A 19,185-nucleotide genomic window follows, 5' to 3' on the forward strand; every position below is an offset into this window, starting at 1 on the left:
ACAAATTTTCACTGGCTAAACGCAGTAATTTCAGTAGGAATCCACACAATTAGGAGATTCACCCAGATTTTGCACCAAATTCAAGCTGGACATGAGAATTTGCCATGTTGACCAATCAAAAGCTGCTTGGTTTGAAAGTAAATCATGAGTTATGCTTTATAGCTACATTATTGACTATTGACAATTTAGGATGGACTTTTGTTGCCTGTTTCATCTTTTGCACCTTCAAAATACCTTACCGAAAGTTGACATAAAAGGTTTGATTTTACAGCATGTTTGCCTTAAAAAATGGAGCAGGAAAGCAGCACATACCTCCAATTACAGCAGATCCACTTTGGGCAGCGTTCGTAAGTTTCTTCCCTCTACTTCCTGTGTCTGCATGATCTGTCAATAAAGTTTGTTGTGTACAGTGACTCAATTTATTTCGCCATTTCTTGAAAACTTATTGGTCCTTTTACTAACCTGACAAAGATCTAGATGAAGACTTATCCGCCAGCTCTCCGCAATTTGACTCTACCAGGTTACCAAGAACATTAACCAATGAGCTGCCTCGATTCAATATGGCCGCCTTGAGAGGAGCCAAATTGTTAAACTGAACTGAAGACAGACAGCCGATGAAACCTCTGGATCCGGCCTGGAGAACCTCCTCGTCTACACTAGCTCGACCTGAGAGAGGCAAGAATACTGTACCTCAGTAGGTTCTTATTTGTCCCAACAACTAGTGCTGAACTAAACCAAACTAGGGTATGTAGTGCTTAATGAAGGATTCCTCCCGATAAGACTATCTCAAGGTGGCATGGTGTGGTGAATTAGTCCGTAAAGCACAGGCTCATACATCCACAGCTTTAATCTTGAAGTTTAATTAAACCGCCTACCTGTGACTTTCCCCAATGTCAAAGACCTTATCGTGATCAACTCTTTGTCTGTGGACAGGCTGTATTTCAGATTGGTATCTTTATCAATCTAAAAAGGAGAAGGATACAGAGAAAAAGAGAGAGAGAGATGTAGCGTGACATTCGCAAGATTCTACAAATATTTTATTGGTGTGAGACAAAAGCCGCCACGTGTTAATCTGCAAGACCGTGTGAAGAATACCGATGACATCCTTGAGTTTAAGCTCTGCTCATAAAGTCTGTGCTACCGGTGAACAAAACTGAAATGTATCATCAGCCATGCACATCAGGGTACTTTATTTAACTCCGACTGAAAACCAATCTGATCTTAATCAATTGAAAGGAATGGTATTAATGATAACTTTCCCTCAGCAGCATCAGGACTAACTCACGAAACATGAGCGGAACTCAACTCCTTTGTGAATTATTTGTAAAAGCATTCTACTGAAAACTAAAGCATAAATAACATTTTTGTGTAATATATTTTAAGGAAAACATTCATATGTAAATTGAAACAAGAATGTGTTTTTATTTATACTATTCTTATTTAACGTGCAACACAAATAATGCAAATTATTCATATACACAATTTTACATAATTTGTAGCAAAAATTTAACCTAGACAATATAAACCTTAAATGTGCAAAATGGTAATAAAAACTATGCAGTGTTGCAAAATTTGACTTGCACCTTCAATTAAATGTATGAATAAATTGTTCATAGAAAAATTTTAATCTATTAAATGTATTTTTATTATATATTACGTTTTATGCCTAAAATATTATGTTTGTTCGTAAAACAATTCATATATAAACTGTTGCATGAATGTGACCAACATCTTCAATTGAATTTCATTGTAATTTGTTCATAAAACAATTTGTATGTAAATTGTTGCATGAATTGTTGCATGACTGCAACTTCAATCTTTAAAATTGTTTGTAAAACCATTTTCATGTACATTTTATTGGTTAGGTTCAATAAATAATTGTTCTGCTTATTTCATGAATAAAAAACAATGATTTATAATAACGCTGTTAACATATAATTGTGCAGTAGCTGCCATAACTGGTTAATAGCTACCACAGAACTTACACCAATTGTTTTTTTTCGTTTTTTTCACTTTTTCAAAACTCACCTGGACATACATGTCCCTTCCCTCTCTATGTATCTGGACTCTGTGGAGCTCTCCATTGGCCAAATTAAGAGATGTTGGTGTAAAGATGTCAGGCTCTTTCTCTCGGTCCAGCTGATACCAAATCTGCAAACTCCCTGCAGGACGCCAACAAGATGCGAGAAAGGCATGCAATATGAGACACAAGTGAGACTGCATCAAGTCAACATTTCATTCTCCACTGATGAGGGTAATTGCTAGCTTGACCGCTGTTTTGAAATATGAGAAACACAGAAAAGGATGCTCCTCTCCAATCATCACCATCACCTCCATTGTAGTAATCATCAACTGACAGTTTGAAGGTAATCAAAAAACAGCTCTGATTGGCCAATACAACACTATGATTTGCCACATGCTGTAACAGGACAAAAAAAGAAATGGAAATAGAAAATTGTTATTCTCTGGTAATATACATTTCTAGACTTTATTTGAACTAAATGTAGCCAGTACCTATTAAAATAAAAATATCCTTACCATAATACTCCTCTAAATTTCAAGGTGGTTCTTATTTTCATATGTATTAAATATATTATATTTCAGTTTTAATTAGAATAAATTTAAAGCAGCACAAAAACACTACTATGATGCATGCAAACTATTTAATTAACATTATACTATACAACATGCATGAGAGTAATGAGAAAGAGTTTTTTGCTTTAATACATTTGTTGCACAGTAAGCAAAATTAGTGTTGTATATTGTTATTGTATATTAAATATAAAAAAATCAGTTAGCCTAAATGTAATAACAAACACTACTACTATGCATAAAGACTTAATACTTTTCGTAAAATAATGAGTAGTAAAAAATGGCTTTATTTGATTTTATTATTATTATTTTGGGATAAAATACAGTATGTCCTGAACCTGTTCTTAACATGTTTTGTGAGATTCACCCTTATTACATTAAAACAAGAAAGAAAGAAACAGTAAAATTATGTTATTACCGTTGTGAGCCAGAATAATGGCCATGTACTGTTGATGATAGGTGTTGACTGTCAGAAGCATGGCAGGAGTTTGAGTTGTGAGGAAACTGAAGGCGATGCTCTCTCGTGAATTGCTGCCTTGGGCAAAGATAGCCGAGGACTGACGGCTCTGGTTGCGCATCACAGAAAATGGTTCCTGGAAGGTATAGGTCACAGAGGACCCGCTTTCAAAGGACACAGAAACTTCTAGAAAGGAAGAAAACACAAAAGCATGAAAATGTTGGTGCAAACGCTTGTGGGCAGATCGTAGACACTGATTGGTCGTGTTTTTGTTGCCCTATCAGCATATTAATGCGCTGTCGAACACCAAGGACATGATGCAGAGGAAATCAGTTAAACTTTAAATGAATGCAAAATTATGCCTGGACTGAAAACGACCCCTGATCATCTCATGGTGTTCATTTACTCATAATATTATCTGAATAGAAACACAAGCTCTCTAGAGTCCAATAAAGAAAACGCAAAGCCAAGAACGCAGTCTCATTCACAGAGCATTGAATGGCTTGGCTGTCTGGCATATCAGAGGATCAAATGTGATAAAGGCTGTATTGACAACAGAGAGGTTTAGCATTGAGCGTGATGGGCAGGGAGGTTCCACTGGGATCGCTCAGGTTACAACCCTTTGAGCAAAATTCATCCAAACAACTGTGGTTCACGGTCTTGGACTACGAGACAGCGAGACAGACAGAGAATAGCAGAACTGCACTGAATATCTCATGTTTTATCCTGCTCAGCTTTGATCAGGTGCAATCTGCGGGCACAACGGCGTCTTCAGAAATCAAGGTTAGCGAGTTCTTAAGTGTCCTCCTTCTTGAAAGCTCTTTGAAAAACCGTAGATGAGTTAGGAGGATAACGAAGTTGAAACCAACTGTTTTTTTTATGAGGAATTGCTCCCTTGAACTGTAAAAAAATCTAAAACCTTCTGTGTTATAAACAGCCACAGAGAGATATGCTGGTCAACATTTGGCCAGTTAGCACCTTAGTTTAATTATGAATCTCTCAACTGTTTAAGATCTAACTACACATTTTATTGTGTATATATTGGTATGATGTTCACCATTGGGCAACATGCTTTTAAGATATTGTAACTCGCAGAAACCAAGCGTGCAAACAAACTCAATATTAGCGATTTATGAGCAATAATGACGTACCTTTCTTGCAGTTGGGTCCTCCATAGGCTGAGTGTGTGCAGTCACAAACGTAGCCACTGTTCTTCTCGATACATTTCCCCCTGTTGTGACACAAGCTGTTTTGGCTGCTGCAGTGACCTGGGCACCCCGAACTGACCCCAGGGGTCATTTTAGCCCGCTCCTCAAGGTCAAGTGTCATCCCGTTGATGCTTAATGACCTGATGCACCCTAGAAATCCTCTCTGTCTCGATGCTGTGCCTCCTGCACAGACAAAAAGCAGTAACTTTAAAAAGCTATCTTAGCGTAAGTACATCAAAATTTACCACCAAATGGAAAGCTTTGTTAGCTCTTGTACAACAGAATTAAGTGTATTTATGACAGAATCTTCCTTAGTGGTAGTACAACAAAATTAAGCGTTAAAAAAGCTTGATTGGTGCTAGGCAAAACACAATGAAGTGTAATTAAAACAAGCATTGTTAGCGCTACTACAACAAAATTAAGTGCATAAAAGACAAAGCTTTGTTAGCGCTAGTACAACAAAACTAAGTGTAATCAAACAAGCTTTGTTAGCACTTTTACAACAAAATTCAGCACAAAATAAACAAAAATATGTTAGCACTAGTACAACTAAATCAAGAAGAAAAACTGTAAAGTGTTGTTAGCGCTAGTACAACAAAACGAAGTGTAATCAAACAAGCTTTGTTAGCACTTTTACAACAAAATTCAGCACAAAATAAACAAAAATATGTTAGCACTAGTACAACTAAATCAAGAAGAAAAACTGTAAAGTGTTGTTAGCGCTAGTACAACAAAACGAAGTGTAATCAAACAAGCTTTGTTAGCACTTTTACAACAAAATTCAGCACAAAAATTTGTCACCACTAGTACAAGAAAACTAAGTTTAATCAAAACAAGCTTTATTAACACTAGTACAACAAAATCAAGCGCAAAAAAGACAGCTTTGTTAACGCTAGTCAGTGTTTGGAATAACGGTGTTTAAAAGAACGGCGTTAGGTAACGACGGTCGGTTTGTATGGGGGCATTAGGAATTCATATTGAAATAATAAGCATGTAATCTCTATTAGCAGCATCTCTGTGGAGGTAAAGGGATATTATTCTTTTATGCCCCGCTGGCACAAAGCTCTCACTCAAGGCGGTGGCTTACCAATGAACAGCTGGCTGTTAAGCTGAAGGTGGGTGTGGCCTTCAGACGGGGCCTCCAGGAAGCGCAAGGGCATCTGGTCCACCTGCAGCGACGCCTCCTTCATATTCCTCTCCACTCGGACATAATGCCACTGCTTGTCATTCAGCGGCACATGAGACTTCACCGTCAGAACCACCGGGCCATTACCCACATCAAATGTGAAGGTCACAACAGAAGGTCCTGCAGGAATGAGAAGAAAACACCAATCACTTCATATGCAACAGGAATTTGTGGCTGTAGTTGTAGGGCTGGGTGATTTTGATATATTTAAATTTCATATTTAATCTTAAGTAGCAGAAATTACGCTACAGTTTAGTTATTGTAAATCAGTTCAACTGTCCAATTTAATGACTTGTCTGAACTATTTAGATTCTTTATTAAAAGTATTTAGGTAAAAATATTTTAGCTCTTATATTAAAATAATCTATTTAGCGGTTTGGTTATAAGTATGGTTCTGAAACAATAATACATAAATATCAAGATATTGAAGTACCACCAAAGGGCTGAAAAATTTAAATGTGCAAATAATATGAAACTGTTTATATAAATTCAAAATGCATGTTTTAAATATATTTATTATTTAGCATTATTTAATAATAGTTAAATACATTATTTAATAGTTCTATTTTTAAAAAGTTACAAATACAACTTTTCAATAATATATTTAAATTGTATATAAATCATTTTATATTATATTCAATATTTATTATTATTCAACACTTAACTTTTTTCATATTTTAGAATTAATTACAAATTATTATATTGTAATACTTAATTTAAAATCATTTAAAGGAAAAGGCCACCATTTTTTCCATATTTCACTATTTTCAGTATATTCTTCCTTCAATTTAGACGAGTTGATACGTACCTCTCCTGTCTCAGTGCGTGCACTAAATCACTGTAGCGCATGGCGCCACTAAGTTAGCGTTAAGCTTAGCACCATTCATTCCTTAGGATCCAAAGAACGATGAATTTAGAAGCCACCAAACACTTCCATGTTTTCCCTATTTAAAGACGGTTACATGAGTAGTTACATGAGCAAGTATGGCGGCACAAAATAAAACCTGGCGATTTTCTAAATGGATAAAAATGATAACTATACTGTATGGCGAAAGAGGACTTCGCAGCACTTCGACCACGGCAAAGTAATATTGGTATTGGTGGTAGTTTGGGTGGAGGTCTTAGGAGTGATGATATTACTGTGCCGAGGTTGAAGTGCTGCAAAGTGCTTTTCCGCAATACATTATAGTTATTTTCTATCCGCTTAGAAAATTGCCATGTTTTATTTTGTGCCGCAATATTTACTCATTTAGCTACTTATGTAACTGTCTTCAAATAGGGAAAACATGGAAGTGTTTGATGGCTTCTAGATTCATCCCTGTTTGGTTCCTAAGGAAAGAATGGTGCTAAGCTAAATGCTAACATAATGGCGCCGCAAGCTATAGTGATTAAGTGCACGCACTGAGACGGGTGCAATACGAATCAGCTCGTCGTTAAAGGGACACTAAGTAGGAATTACTCCCATCTAGTGGTGAAATTGTATTTTGCATTCAAACTAATTTTGCTCTCCAGCGCCTCGCTTTTTCAAATGCGCGTTGCATCTACGGTAGGCGATATGTACCAAAAAGCTTTGACAGGATGTCTTCTAATAGCACTTCGTCGAGTTTTCCTTCAGGTGAACAGGTGTGTTATTTCAAACAAACTGCAACATGACAACTAACAAACGAATGTTACAGTATGAATTACTGACTGTGGAAAACATGAAATATTGTAATTAGTAGTTATGTCTTCTTTATTCGTTATATTTTCTGAATTATATGCATTGTTAGAAATAAAAAAAAATATTATAATATAGATTGTAACACTGACTAACCTGTCGAGAAGAAAACTGGCCACTTCAGCGTCTCTTTTGAAATCTTTATCAAGCATTAGCTCTTTCCACCTAGAAAAAGCTTCCCCGACATTAACTCTTGTTTTCTGTAATCTACGGTCACGTTTCCTTTTACGTTCTATTTTTTACTGTTTTGGCGACGATGTTTTCTTCTCTTGTGGTGCGGCATATGTATGGTCCACAATAAGAATGCAATCCAGACTTTTAAACTTGCCGGTGCAGTTTCAAGCGCCTCTCACTGCTCTGCACCTGCGTTTCTGGCTCTGACCGAAAACGCGCTGTGGAAACGCGTTGGCTTAGTACTTTTTGTCCCTCTCTGCTATTATAGTTTTGCAAGATGGCGGAACTACATGGAAGCCTCCGTCGACCTACCCGTCCCATGTATATAAAGATAATAAATTCTTCATTTACAAGGATTAGTTTAAACATTGGCATAGGTATTTGTACACCATTGAGGGCATATTTATGAATAAAAATATTGATTTTAGATAATAAAATACCTAAAAAGTTACTTATTGTCCCTTTAAAGGAAGTCAAGGTCCAGTGTGACATGGAACAACACCCAGAAACAGGAAGCCAACCTCTTAATTTTCACATTTACATAAATGCAACTACCTCAGCAATATACTCTAGCAATTTTTGGTGCAAATAAAAAAGTCCTAATACTTGGGGGAGGGGAATATATAAAAAAGTTAATGGCAGGCAGCATGATCAAGATGAACAGCCTCAGTGAACTGTGTACAGTAATTACACAGCTGATGGTTTCAACGGCATAGTTCTCTAAAACTACTATTTCCACTCAAACTGGCTGTGTCCTCTCCTCTTTGCTGCAAATACTAATGACACGGCATGAATATGTGTGGCTTTTACCATTTTTTTTTTTACATTTGTGTTAATAGTAACATAATAGTAACAAAAAACCTTTTCTTAACCCATCTTCATTTGAAAATTTAATTAATTCTCTTTTTTTGAAAGTCTCGCTGTCAGTATAAGGCACTCACCGCTGAGTTCCACTCTAATGAAGTCTTTTGCACCCAGATTTTCCAGGAAGACTCCAGAGGGAGCCGTGGTTTTGAAATAGAGCGAGATGTCGACGCTGAGCTCGGCCTGAAGCATTGGGAAGTGCAGGTAGGACGACTCCTGGTAGAAGGAAGCGGCGTTCCACAAAAACCCTGAGGTAAGAGCAGACCGATTATGGTTTTATTAAAATATTCTTATGCTAAGACTTAATTATAAACTGTAATTTAAGGAGACTTGTCAGAAATTTTGCTAAACTACTGTATATATCACTTTTATAGCTAAGATGTGACAGACTGTGTAGGTGAAGACAAAATCTGACTGCAAGTTCTAGATATACCCAATTTTTAAGGTTGTTCAAATTAATGCATTAACACATGGGATTAATAGGACTAATGTGTTAATGCACTAACTACAATAAAAAAAGTTAAGCGTGATTGATTAATCTATTAAACTGACAGCAACAGCTGTCCCTCAAACAGTAGAAGGCAGCGCTGACAGCCAGAAGATCACAAATTTGATTCCCAGGATAGGCATGGATAAAATCATAACTTCCCATGCAATCAGACGCATAAATGTAAATGTCCTTGGCCACCACGTCATGCATTCAAATTGTTCAAATGCACAGATAGATATACTTTATCCCCTACTTAATAAACAACAACAACAGCATCCATCATAAAAGTTGCTAGGCAATCCAGTCAAAAGTACAAAGGCAGCACTCTTCATTTTACATTTTTATTACATAAATGAGAATTTGCTCTCAGACAAAACTATTTGTTCTGGAACAAGTATATTAATAAGACCAAAGATTGCCCGTAAGATTTACCCAAAACAAATTATATTTCATGTTTAACCATTATAGAGACATCAGAGCCGGTGGTAAATTCCAGAAGATCTGGCCGAGGTGAGGCTATTTCAAGAAGATCTTGAAATAGACATTACTTTTATTAATAAACCACACGTTTGAAGTCTACACAAGTTCTCTCACACACACACACACACACATATATATATATATATATATATATATATATATATATATATATATATATTTATGTGTGTGAGAACTTGTGTAGACTTCAAACGTGTGGTTTATTAATACAAGTAATTATTTAAAATTAAATAATTAAATTAAATAATTACTAGTAATTAAAAATATTTTTTTCAATTAACTTTATTATTATTATTATTATTATTAGTATTATTATTATTATTATTATATAAAAATAAATTTAAATAAAAATAATTAAAATGTATTATTTTACAAAACTGACAGCATGTTCTAAATTTCTTAAAATGCAACTAAAATTAGGATGCACCCAAAAGTTTCTAAATGTGTTAATTACAAAAATCAGAGAATATTTTGTAAGTTAGTTATAACTTTAAATGCCCCCCCCCCCAAAAAAAAATGTCCAGTTCATCGTGTTACAATTCAGTTTCACATATGTAGTTGAAAAAGTCTCTAAAATGAGATATGCGTGCTTACGTACTGTCCCCGTAGCAGTGCAGAGATCCCACTCTGTAAATGGCTTCAGACCCACTTCGGTTTGTGTCTCCTACCAAGATCTCGGTCACTGGTAAGTGCTCTTTGTAGGACAGCACTCCTGTGTCATTCTCCCTGTTCACAAGCAAACAATAGCTGTTTTTACACGACTGCTCTCACTATCCGCAGCTATTGGTACTGTAAACTTGAGACGATATTCAACAGATTACAAGCAAAACAACGCAAAATCGAATATGAAAGAGCAGCAGTGTAGAAGCAGGCAAACAACGATGGCTCGTACCATGAGCTGCGGTCGGCGTCACAGTTGCAGAAGTGATTCATATCAATGCAGTTCTCATCCAGACTGCAGGCACACTGCTGCACCCCGGGGAGAAATCCACCCCAGTACGTCCTCCTCTCTCCCGCCCGGTCCAGCCACCAGGACAAGGGCGTTCCATCTGGAGCAAACACATTTCAGCCAACACGTTGCTTTATTTTGCCAGTGACTGTTATGTATAACAAAAAACAACTTTAAGCCAATGTAAAAGGTTAATACTGAGAATAGTTTACGATTTTTTGCGGCATGGCGGATCAATATAGTTTGCCCAAAGATATTTTATTAATTACTCGCACTTATGCGTTTCCAATTAAATCAGGCATGAAAACATTCAAATAAATATTACATGACGTAGATCATGTTTACATGTTTAAACTATTATACCATTTTAATAGTAATATTTATTTATTTATTTTTTTAAATTGAGGGGAAAAATACGTAAAGGTGTTTATTCTGTATACTAAATACCAAAATAAATAAAATAAAACAAACAAACATTTACATTTTTAAACAAAAGGATTTTAATAATAGAAAAAATGCCCTGAATAACAATAATAATCATCTCAAAAATACAGTTGACGATTGCAAAAAAGAGCTAGATGTTTTTGTCACTGTAAAACTCTACCCGCCTGTAAAACGTGGTCAGAATTGCCATTATATTTCTCTGTAGTTAACAGATCTGAAAAGAGTACAGCCCATGGAGATATTCCCACAAGATCCAGCCACCATTATTCCACACGTTTAACTTTTCTACTCAAAATCCCCCCCAGGAAAATCCAGGCCAATCTTTGTTCCCTTGCTCTGCTGCCACCGGAGCAAAAGAACGGGACCCAACTTTAGATCTCATTATGTAAATATCTCTGTGCCCGGCACAAACTGATGAACACTTTCAAGGACTGGCTAGTTTATAAATGTCACCATTTCCCATCAATTAATATTGTAATCAGATTGGAGGTCAAGTCAGATTAGAGATCTGAACAAATTCCACTTTGGGTAAATGATCCAATGAGCTGAGACGTTTTAATCAAGAATAAGGACTTGGAAAGAAGGCAGATGAGATGTTCGGAGAGAGAATGCTGATCAGTGACTGCTTTTAATAAGTAACACATGATCAACACATATCACTATAACACTATAACGTCCACCCTTGCATTAATACGTCATTAAACATTATGACATTACCCAATGATCAGTTATATATTATCAGGGTTATTGTTGTTAACTAACACACATTTGCTGTATGAAATAAATAAATACAATTATATATAAACACTAGATGAAAAACGTCAATGTTAAATGAAAATCAGAAATGTTGTTTTGGCAACTAACCTAATAAAACATAAACTAAAACTAAAATAAATGAAACTTAAATAGTAAAAATTATGTATTAAATTAAAAATGACTGAAATAGGTTTACCACTAAAATTACTAACTGAAAAAAAGAACTGAATTAAAACAAAAATTGAAATTAAAAATAAATTACATTTAAATAGCAAAATAAAGACAAAGGCACATACAATACCAAAATTAAAATCAAAATCTGATACATTAATTCAAATATCCACATAAAATAATTACATAAAATGTATATAATAAATGTAAATTAATATATTATTTATATATTAATATATATATATATTATATAATGCTAGAATTAACATGGCAGATGTTGTTCGATACCCACCCCATGTGTTGAAGAGGCGGGACTTCCTGCAGAGATAAACCACTTCCTGCTGGCACTGTTCAGACCTGCCCACAAGTGTCCGCAGCTGTTCCAGAGACGTGCTGTAGTTGAACTTCATCACGTGGGGCTTCTGAAGTGAAGACCCTTGAACCCTCAACATGTCTGTGCTATTGTGATTCACCACAGTCCAAACCTTATCATCTGAAAAAAAAAAAAAATAATAATAATAATTACTAAATAATCCATATGTATTCACCACTAACTGAAAATACTATTTTTACATTCAGCACACTGTAGCCTACAACACACAGCATGTAGTTAGCCGTAGATCACCCATCTTTTCTGTGCTGTCAAAGTCAATCCTTTAACAAACTGAATGTGCAGCACTTCACACTTTCTCAATCACAAAAGCGAGCTGTAATCCAGATAATAATGTACACAAACCTTAACGAGAAAAGAGCGTGACTTCAATTAGATTTAAAAATAAAGCAGCGCTGCAAGTCTCCTCCAACCCAGACTTAAGTCCAATCTTTGCTACACCTCTGACGTCAGCTTTCATTTATCCAGTAAACACCTCAACGGGGGGATGATTGTGTTTTCTCAGCCAGCAGGCACTTAAATCGGCGTGTGCCAAGCATACAGTCATTTACATTTCATGCGGCATTTCTAATTGAGGTTGGCCTAAGTCAATGGCATTTTATCCTAGTGGATCCCGAGCCAGTGGGTAAGTGTTTAAGAGAGTGACGCTTTATCACAATTCTGCAGGAGATGAGGAATATTTCACAAAATGAGCAGCGTGTATAACAGTCCACCAAACGGTTCCCCCCTGGACAGACCCATCGTTCTGCAACCTGAGACCCCGACAGCACTGGCAGACAGCGCAACATCCATTAGCGATCGGACAAGTTCAAGCTCTGATTAATGACTTCGTATTGGTGTGGATTCAAACAGATTTCCCCTGGCCGAAAACTGCCTTGAACAACTCGGCAGCTCTGTATCTCGAAAAACTCAAAAAAAAAAAAAAAATTGAATCAGAAAAAATTCTTCTGACAAGCTTTTTCACCAGAACACAGAAGCTGAAGGTCAGATTCACCCCTGAGAGTTATTTGCAATTTTCTCATGTAGCCTACATTCATGTTAACTTTGTTCTGTATTGGTCAGTTGTATTTTCATATTATGTAATCAAACTTATTATTAATTATTATTATTAATTTGGTAAAACTCCACAATAAGTTTCTATATGTAGTTAATGCTACATTTAACATGAAATGGCAATCGGCAATACTTCAACTTGTGCTTTAAAATGTTTTATATATGGACACAGGGTGAACTTGGTCTTGGTGAACATAAGATACTTTAACATTTCAAGTTGTATAAATTAACATTAAAGGAGGTTAGGAGGAGTTATTTACACTGTTAAAGAGTTGGATTCACTGACGGAGTATTCCTGTGCCAAGTAGACTGTTTCTGGGTTCTAATAAGTTGTGGAAAGTTTGTGGGGGTTTTTTTTCGAGCATTGCGCTTCATGACGTCATGAAGAGCAGAATTTCTTGTATGGGCAATTCTCCTGAAAATAGCACGTGCACACAGCAAATAGAGCGAGAGCGTGAGCACGCTCCCAACAAAGTGATTCCCAGTGAAGGGCTGTTGCGCTATTTTAGCTTTTTGTTGTTCATTTATTTGTTAAAGTTTTGTTTAAATGTTTACCAGTTCCAGTGTTTATCACTTTCCAACTTTAGTTAGTCTGTAATGTTGCTGTTTGGGCATAAAAAAAGATCTACAAAGTTACAAAGTTCAAAGTCCACTTCGAAAAGAGATATTATATTTAACAGAAATCACTTTTCAAATACCACAACGAATGACTCTTTTGGACTACAACACATATTTTCCGGGATTTGTGATATCACAAATCCTGACGAATGTCACGTGACCTAGTGAAGCTGCACTAGAGAAGGCAACGACTGTTATCACTATGTCGGGGACATGCTAGCTTTCCCAAGGGGGACAAACTTAAAGTGGTTAAAATCATACGGTTTTTGACGCAATATTTACACTGAAGCTCGCAGGCGGCGTGACAAGAGGCATGACATTTCCTGACCAGGCGCCGAGTGATGCTAATCACATCACACACAGCCACTGCTAACCAATCAAAGCACATTTCATGTTTCAGAAGGCGGGTCTTCATTTGATACAGGAACTATTTGAGCTGTTCATGCCAGAGTGGGAAGAGAAGTGATGTAATAATGTAAAATATGTGAAAAATAATGTGTTTTTCAAACAACCTAGTACAAGAGCCTGTTCTAGTACACCCCCAAAACAAAATCAAGAATTTGTAAAAGAGCATAATAGGAATTACCGTATTTTCCGGACTATACGTCACACTTTTTTTCATCGTTTTGCTCGTCCTGCAACTTATAGTCAGGCGCGACTTATTTATCAAAATTAATTTGAAATGAACCGAGAGAAATAAACCAAAGAGAAATGAACCAATAGAAAACATTACCGTCTCCAGCCGCGAGAGGGCGCTCTGTGCTGCTCAGTGCTCCTGTAGTCTACACTGAAGACATAGAGCGCCCTCTCACGGCTGTAGACGGTAATGTTTTCTCTTGGTTCTTGGTTCTAAATAAATACGACTTATAGTCCAGTGCAACTTATATATGTTTTTTTCCTCATCATGACGTATTTTTGGACTGATGCGACTTATACTCAGGTGCGGCCTATAGTCCGAATAATATGGTAATGCATTCTAAACAAACATGAATTTAGCAGTAAACAACAATACATTTGTAAATTAGCATTTACCTATTGTAAAATGCCTTAAAATTACAATAGTGTTCATTGTTGATTAATAATAAAAAAAGCATTAATGAACATTAGCAAATTGAACTTTACTGTTATATAATAAAATAAGTTTAAAACAAACAAAAAAGACAAAAATACTAATTTTAGATGTTAAAAAAGGTGGCAGGCTCAAACTAAGCTGTTAACGTGAAACTGCATTCACTTTGGGTTTATGTTTTCTTAACACACGCAGTTTGAGAAAACTACATGTACAGTATGTATGCAGCATGTCTATTTTTATCCCACACTTGCAGTATTCATGTTAACACTTATGTTTTTTTATCCCACAGAGGGCTCACCGGTTATGTTGCAGTAGACAACGGTGGATTTGAGCGGCCCGCTTCCATCAGGATCGATTGAGAAAAAGCCGGAGGCACTTCCTGTGAGCCGGTGGGCCTCGCAGGAGAGTTCAAAGATGGCTAACCAAAAAAAACCAGAAACAAAAACCACAATTGTCAAAGGAGGAAACCTGTTTATTTCGTTTTGTAGAGAATACATGTTTTGTTGTTTTGCATTTGCATTAATCAGTATTACTAACTTCAAAAGAACGGAAAAAATAAACAAAGTTTTAAAACAAAGTTTAAACATATTATTAATCAAGGCCAAAACTTGAAAGCTTTGAAAGAGTTTGTAGCTACTTTCTCAAAAACCAAACAAACATGTCATGTTTTTGTAATTGTTCTTGTCAACCTACAGTTATGACAGGTTGCTCCCGTGTATCCAGTTCCCGAACAGTCACAGAAAAACGTGTTCCAGGACTGAGAACATTCCCCATCATGCTCGCAGTAGTTAGGAAGACATCTTCAAGAATAAAAATAAGATTTCTGATCAAACTTTGATGGTACTTACATCAGGGTGGAAGATACGTTATAGAATTACACAAATGACACACTGCGACATATGGTACAATACCGAACGGTGATGCATCATGGATTAAAGGAAGTGACATCAATCAATAACCACAAGTGACTATTAGGAAATAGATGAGTGAGGCTGAAAGCTCATGAAGGAGGCATCAATTTTGCAACAGATTGAACACGCACTCAAGGATAAGGATGCTACAAGATTGTGAGCCATATATCAACTATTAGTGACTCTTGAAATGATCAAGATCTTAAAGTACATGCAAAATCCTGCATTGTAACTACATATGAGATGCAGTTTATCTAATGTTTTATCCCTCTCTCATCAGCAGGTAAACAATCTATTTTCATACAATGCATTACATATAAAAATCCTTTAATGGATCCTAAATGACAAACGACTAATTTCAGAAAGGAAATTAAATTCTGAAAGATGATAATACACAAGCGATTTAATGCAAAGCATCTGCTAAATACCTGCATGTAAAAATGCTAATTAAAACTGACATAATTGAACTCCCTTGTTAAAATATAATTCAACAAAACCATCTGGTTATGTATTTAGCTCTAAAAATACAATCTCTTCTGAAGCGCCTCTTTGTCAACAGTTGAATTTGAACGATTTTAATGGTGTGATAGTTTATGTCACTAGAAGAAAATGTAATAATTGAATCCACTAATCAAATGCTATACAAAATACAGAGGTGTGGAAAAAATAACTTTAAAGAATCTTCCAATCTTTGATTACTACTTTGATTAATTTAGAATAGAGAGGGGGCTCAAAAGACTAGGATAATGAGAAGAAGAAGAAAACGCAGCTGTCAGACTCCATTGTGGCAGAAATAACTCATATCCATGTAGCGTGTGATGAGGGAAGGGAAGAGAGAAATGATAACTGTCTCGCCTCATAGGCCACAAGATTGCGGCCGTGTCTGAAACTCAGAAGAGGTGAATTCTAAACCAGCGTGAACGGATCTCAGCACTAACACATGAACAGTGGAGGATGAAACCGGACTGAAGTTGAACCCCAAAGGCTGGTATTTTTTATATTAAACTGTATCTTTCGGCAGTTCGGGTTGTGAAAATTGCAAGTCACCCTTGAGAACATTTTGACGTATCCCAATGGTAACGCTGAATTTTCAACTCATAATTGAAATGACCTTATTAACATTAAACTCCATCAAATTACTGCGTTAACTATCAGTGGGATTTAACAGTAGCTCAAAACAATGTCATCCTTGAAACACATTGTTTTAGAGGTGTAACATTACGAAGACATAAAACCATTTTGTAAAAAACAACAACAATGAACCGTACACAATAAGTGTGATGAGGGAAGGAAGGACAGGAATAACAACAGTCTTGCCACACTGGCTGCAAGATTGCGGACGTTTCTGAAACTCAGTAGAGGTCGATCTACACCGGTGTCGGCTGATCTCAGCGCTAACCGGCGAACAAAATGGGATGAAACCTGACTGTTAAACCTTGAAATACATTTGAATACATCTTAATTGTGTCTTTTCTGCAAGGTTAAGCACAAAAGTATAAAGGCCAATCTTTTCAGGGGGGAAAGTGCTTGGTACAGAAAGGTTAAAGGAGCAAAATCTAAAGGGTTACGGATGGTAACTGAAGGATATCAGATAAGTGCTGTGGTGCGACTCTTCATTCAGCCAGAGCGAGTGTGATTAAAGATTACCATTACTCTCTCATTCTCATTTTATTCTCTGCTTAATTCTGCTATGCATCTCATGAACAGCAGGGAACGTGGGTAGCATCACAAAGGATATCTACATATATTCCCCCACAAACCAGTTCCTCCCCATAGGTGCTATTCAGAGAAATGGGTTGGGGTTTGTTGGCAGGATCTGAGGTGTCTTGGACCAGTGGCTGATGTCCAAATCTCTATTGATCTGTCTTGACTATCAAACTGCAGTCAACTGGTGAGGACAGAGACTTCAGGCCTAGCCATAGGTTAGACGGAGTGATAAAGAGACAATGAAAGCAGTGGAAAAAACAAGCGATAGCTAGATACAGAGCGTGAAAGGAATGCAGCTAGAGACAGTCTATACAAATGATTAAGGATGGTGATCAAAGGCTGTCAGAGAGGAGTACACCTTTCCGAAACTTATTCTAGAGGGCAGCCAAAACCAACAACTGGCCTCGCTTATCTTCATTTACTCTGGCTGATAGGCTTTACTGAAGCGAAAACAGGCACATCTTCTACAGCCTTCGTACTCAACCTGCTTCTTGTGGCCCTTAATGATGTTGCATCTCGAAGGCTCATTTGTCCCTCAAATTATTCTTTATGTTTTTGTCCTTGGCTTGGCTAGACAGTCATAAGTCAATAGCGTTTAGGATCGTTGCTAGATGACTTGCCCTACTCTGGGTGCTGCTTACAAACCAATCAAAATTAACCACACTATGACAATAATACTTTGGGTCTAACCTTTAAGAATTAGCAACATCCATCACTATTACGTTAGAGGAAATGGCAAACTATATCATTGAAAAAAGCGTAGCGGGCAATAAGAGTCATAATAACTTGCACACATGACATCAGTTTTATGGTGTGGTCATGTGTGGTAGAGTTGTTGGGCAAATTTTCATGGGAGAAATCCAATTGCGATCTGCACAATTAGGTGTTTTCTCTGAGCATAAAACATTTCCCAACATGACCTCATGTTTAAGTTGGTCAAGTGAATTCCAGTTTAAATTGGTCAGGTGATGACCAGCAGAAAGCTACTTCTACTACTACTACTACTACATTTTTGCCCACTTAATTTTTGACAAAAGGTCTCTAATGCGGCCACAGTCAGCCAGCATTTGCGGAGACTGTAAAAATCAGTGGGAAGTCCCATGATTCCTCTCACAGAACAACCCTTTATCTGTACCAAGGTCTAAACATAACTTTCACCGAAATGACTGTCAAGGCAAATTTATAAAACAATGAGCTGCTTCAACACTAAAGTAGTAGAAGCATCTTTTCCAGTGACTTTCATTCAAACAGAACTATCTCATCTATGCCCCAGTTAGACCTTTTTGAGTTAATCTTGAAAGCTTCCCCACCAGGAAAAGCTTGGATGATGTGCTCCTACACTGGATGCTTTTGGCTGACTGAGCAGAAATCACCATCAATGCAATATGCACCTATTGTGTATGCTGCTCACCCAACCATCAGAATTAACTACCACACTGACATGCCCCTACTCTGGATGTTCTCCAACCATTTAGAAATACCAATCACCACGACGTGCCCCTACTCCGGATTCTGCTCACATACCCTTCAGAATTTTCTACTGCAGTATATTCAGCATACTGAGGGAACTCCTCCAATGACTTTCATTCAGTCAGAATTACCAATAGTCTGCCTTTCAGGATCCTAAACCAGTCTGAGCTGACCTTCAAGATTTTTCCTGTGGGAAGTGCTCTAAAGAATTGCCCCCACTCTGGATTCTGTTTACTGACCAGTCAGAAATCACAAGTGTTATATTACACCTATTTGAACTGTATATGTTGCTCACCTACTCATAAGAATTAACTACCACCCTGGATCATCCATGGATCTTCGGAAACCCTTTTGAAATGACCATCTCTAAGATGAATCCCTAACTCTGGATGCTGCTCATTAACCCATCAGAACTGACTTTCATTTTAACATGCCCCTACTTTGGTTCCTGCTTACC

The 19,185-nt window shown here is 36.8% G+C and overlaps 1 protein-coding gene across 2 annotated transcripts in view; it reads right to left on the bottom strand.

The window, feature by feature from the left end:
- Positions 1–19,185, bottom strand: part of LOC127942715 (contactin-associated protein-like 5) — a 61,691-nt gene that overhangs the window by 1,021 nt on the left and 41,485 nt on the right. For both annotated transcript variants that reach the window (XM_052538628.1, XM_052538629.1), the window contains exons 11-23: positions 15,334–15,440; positions 14,939–15,058; positions 11,799–11,999; positions 10,079–10,235; positions 9,785–9,912; positions 8,276–8,446; positions 5,345–5,563; positions 4,201–4,440; positions 3,011–3,235; positions 2,029–2,162; positions 876–963; positions 463–666; positions 313–384 (exon numbers count right to left, since the gene is read on the bottom strand). In XM_052538628.1, coding sequence (XP_052394588.1) covers positions 313–384; positions 463–666; positions 876–963; positions 2,029–2,162; positions 3,011–3,235; positions 4,201–4,440; positions 5,345–5,563; positions 8,276–8,446; positions 9,785–9,912; positions 10,079–10,235; positions 11,799–11,999; positions 14,939–15,058; positions 15,334–15,440 — 2,066 coding nt within the window. The remainder of the gene's footprint in view (positions 1–312; positions 385–462; positions 667–875; positions 964–2,028; positions 2,163–3,010; positions 3,236–4,200; positions 4,441–5,344; positions 5,564–8,275; positions 8,447–9,784; positions 9,913–10,078; positions 10,236–11,798; positions 12,000–14,938; positions 15,059–15,333; positions 15,441–19,185) is intronic.

This window comes from Carassius gibelio, chromosome A22 (genome assembly GCF_023724105.1).
Source record: "Carassius gibelio isolate Cgi1373 ecotype wild population from Czech Republic chromosome A22, carGib1.2-hapl.c, whole genome shotgun sequence".
Classification (NCBI taxonomy): domain Eukaryota; kingdom Metazoa; phylum Chordata; class Actinopteri; order Cypriniformes; family Cyprinidae; genus Carassius; species Carassius gibelio.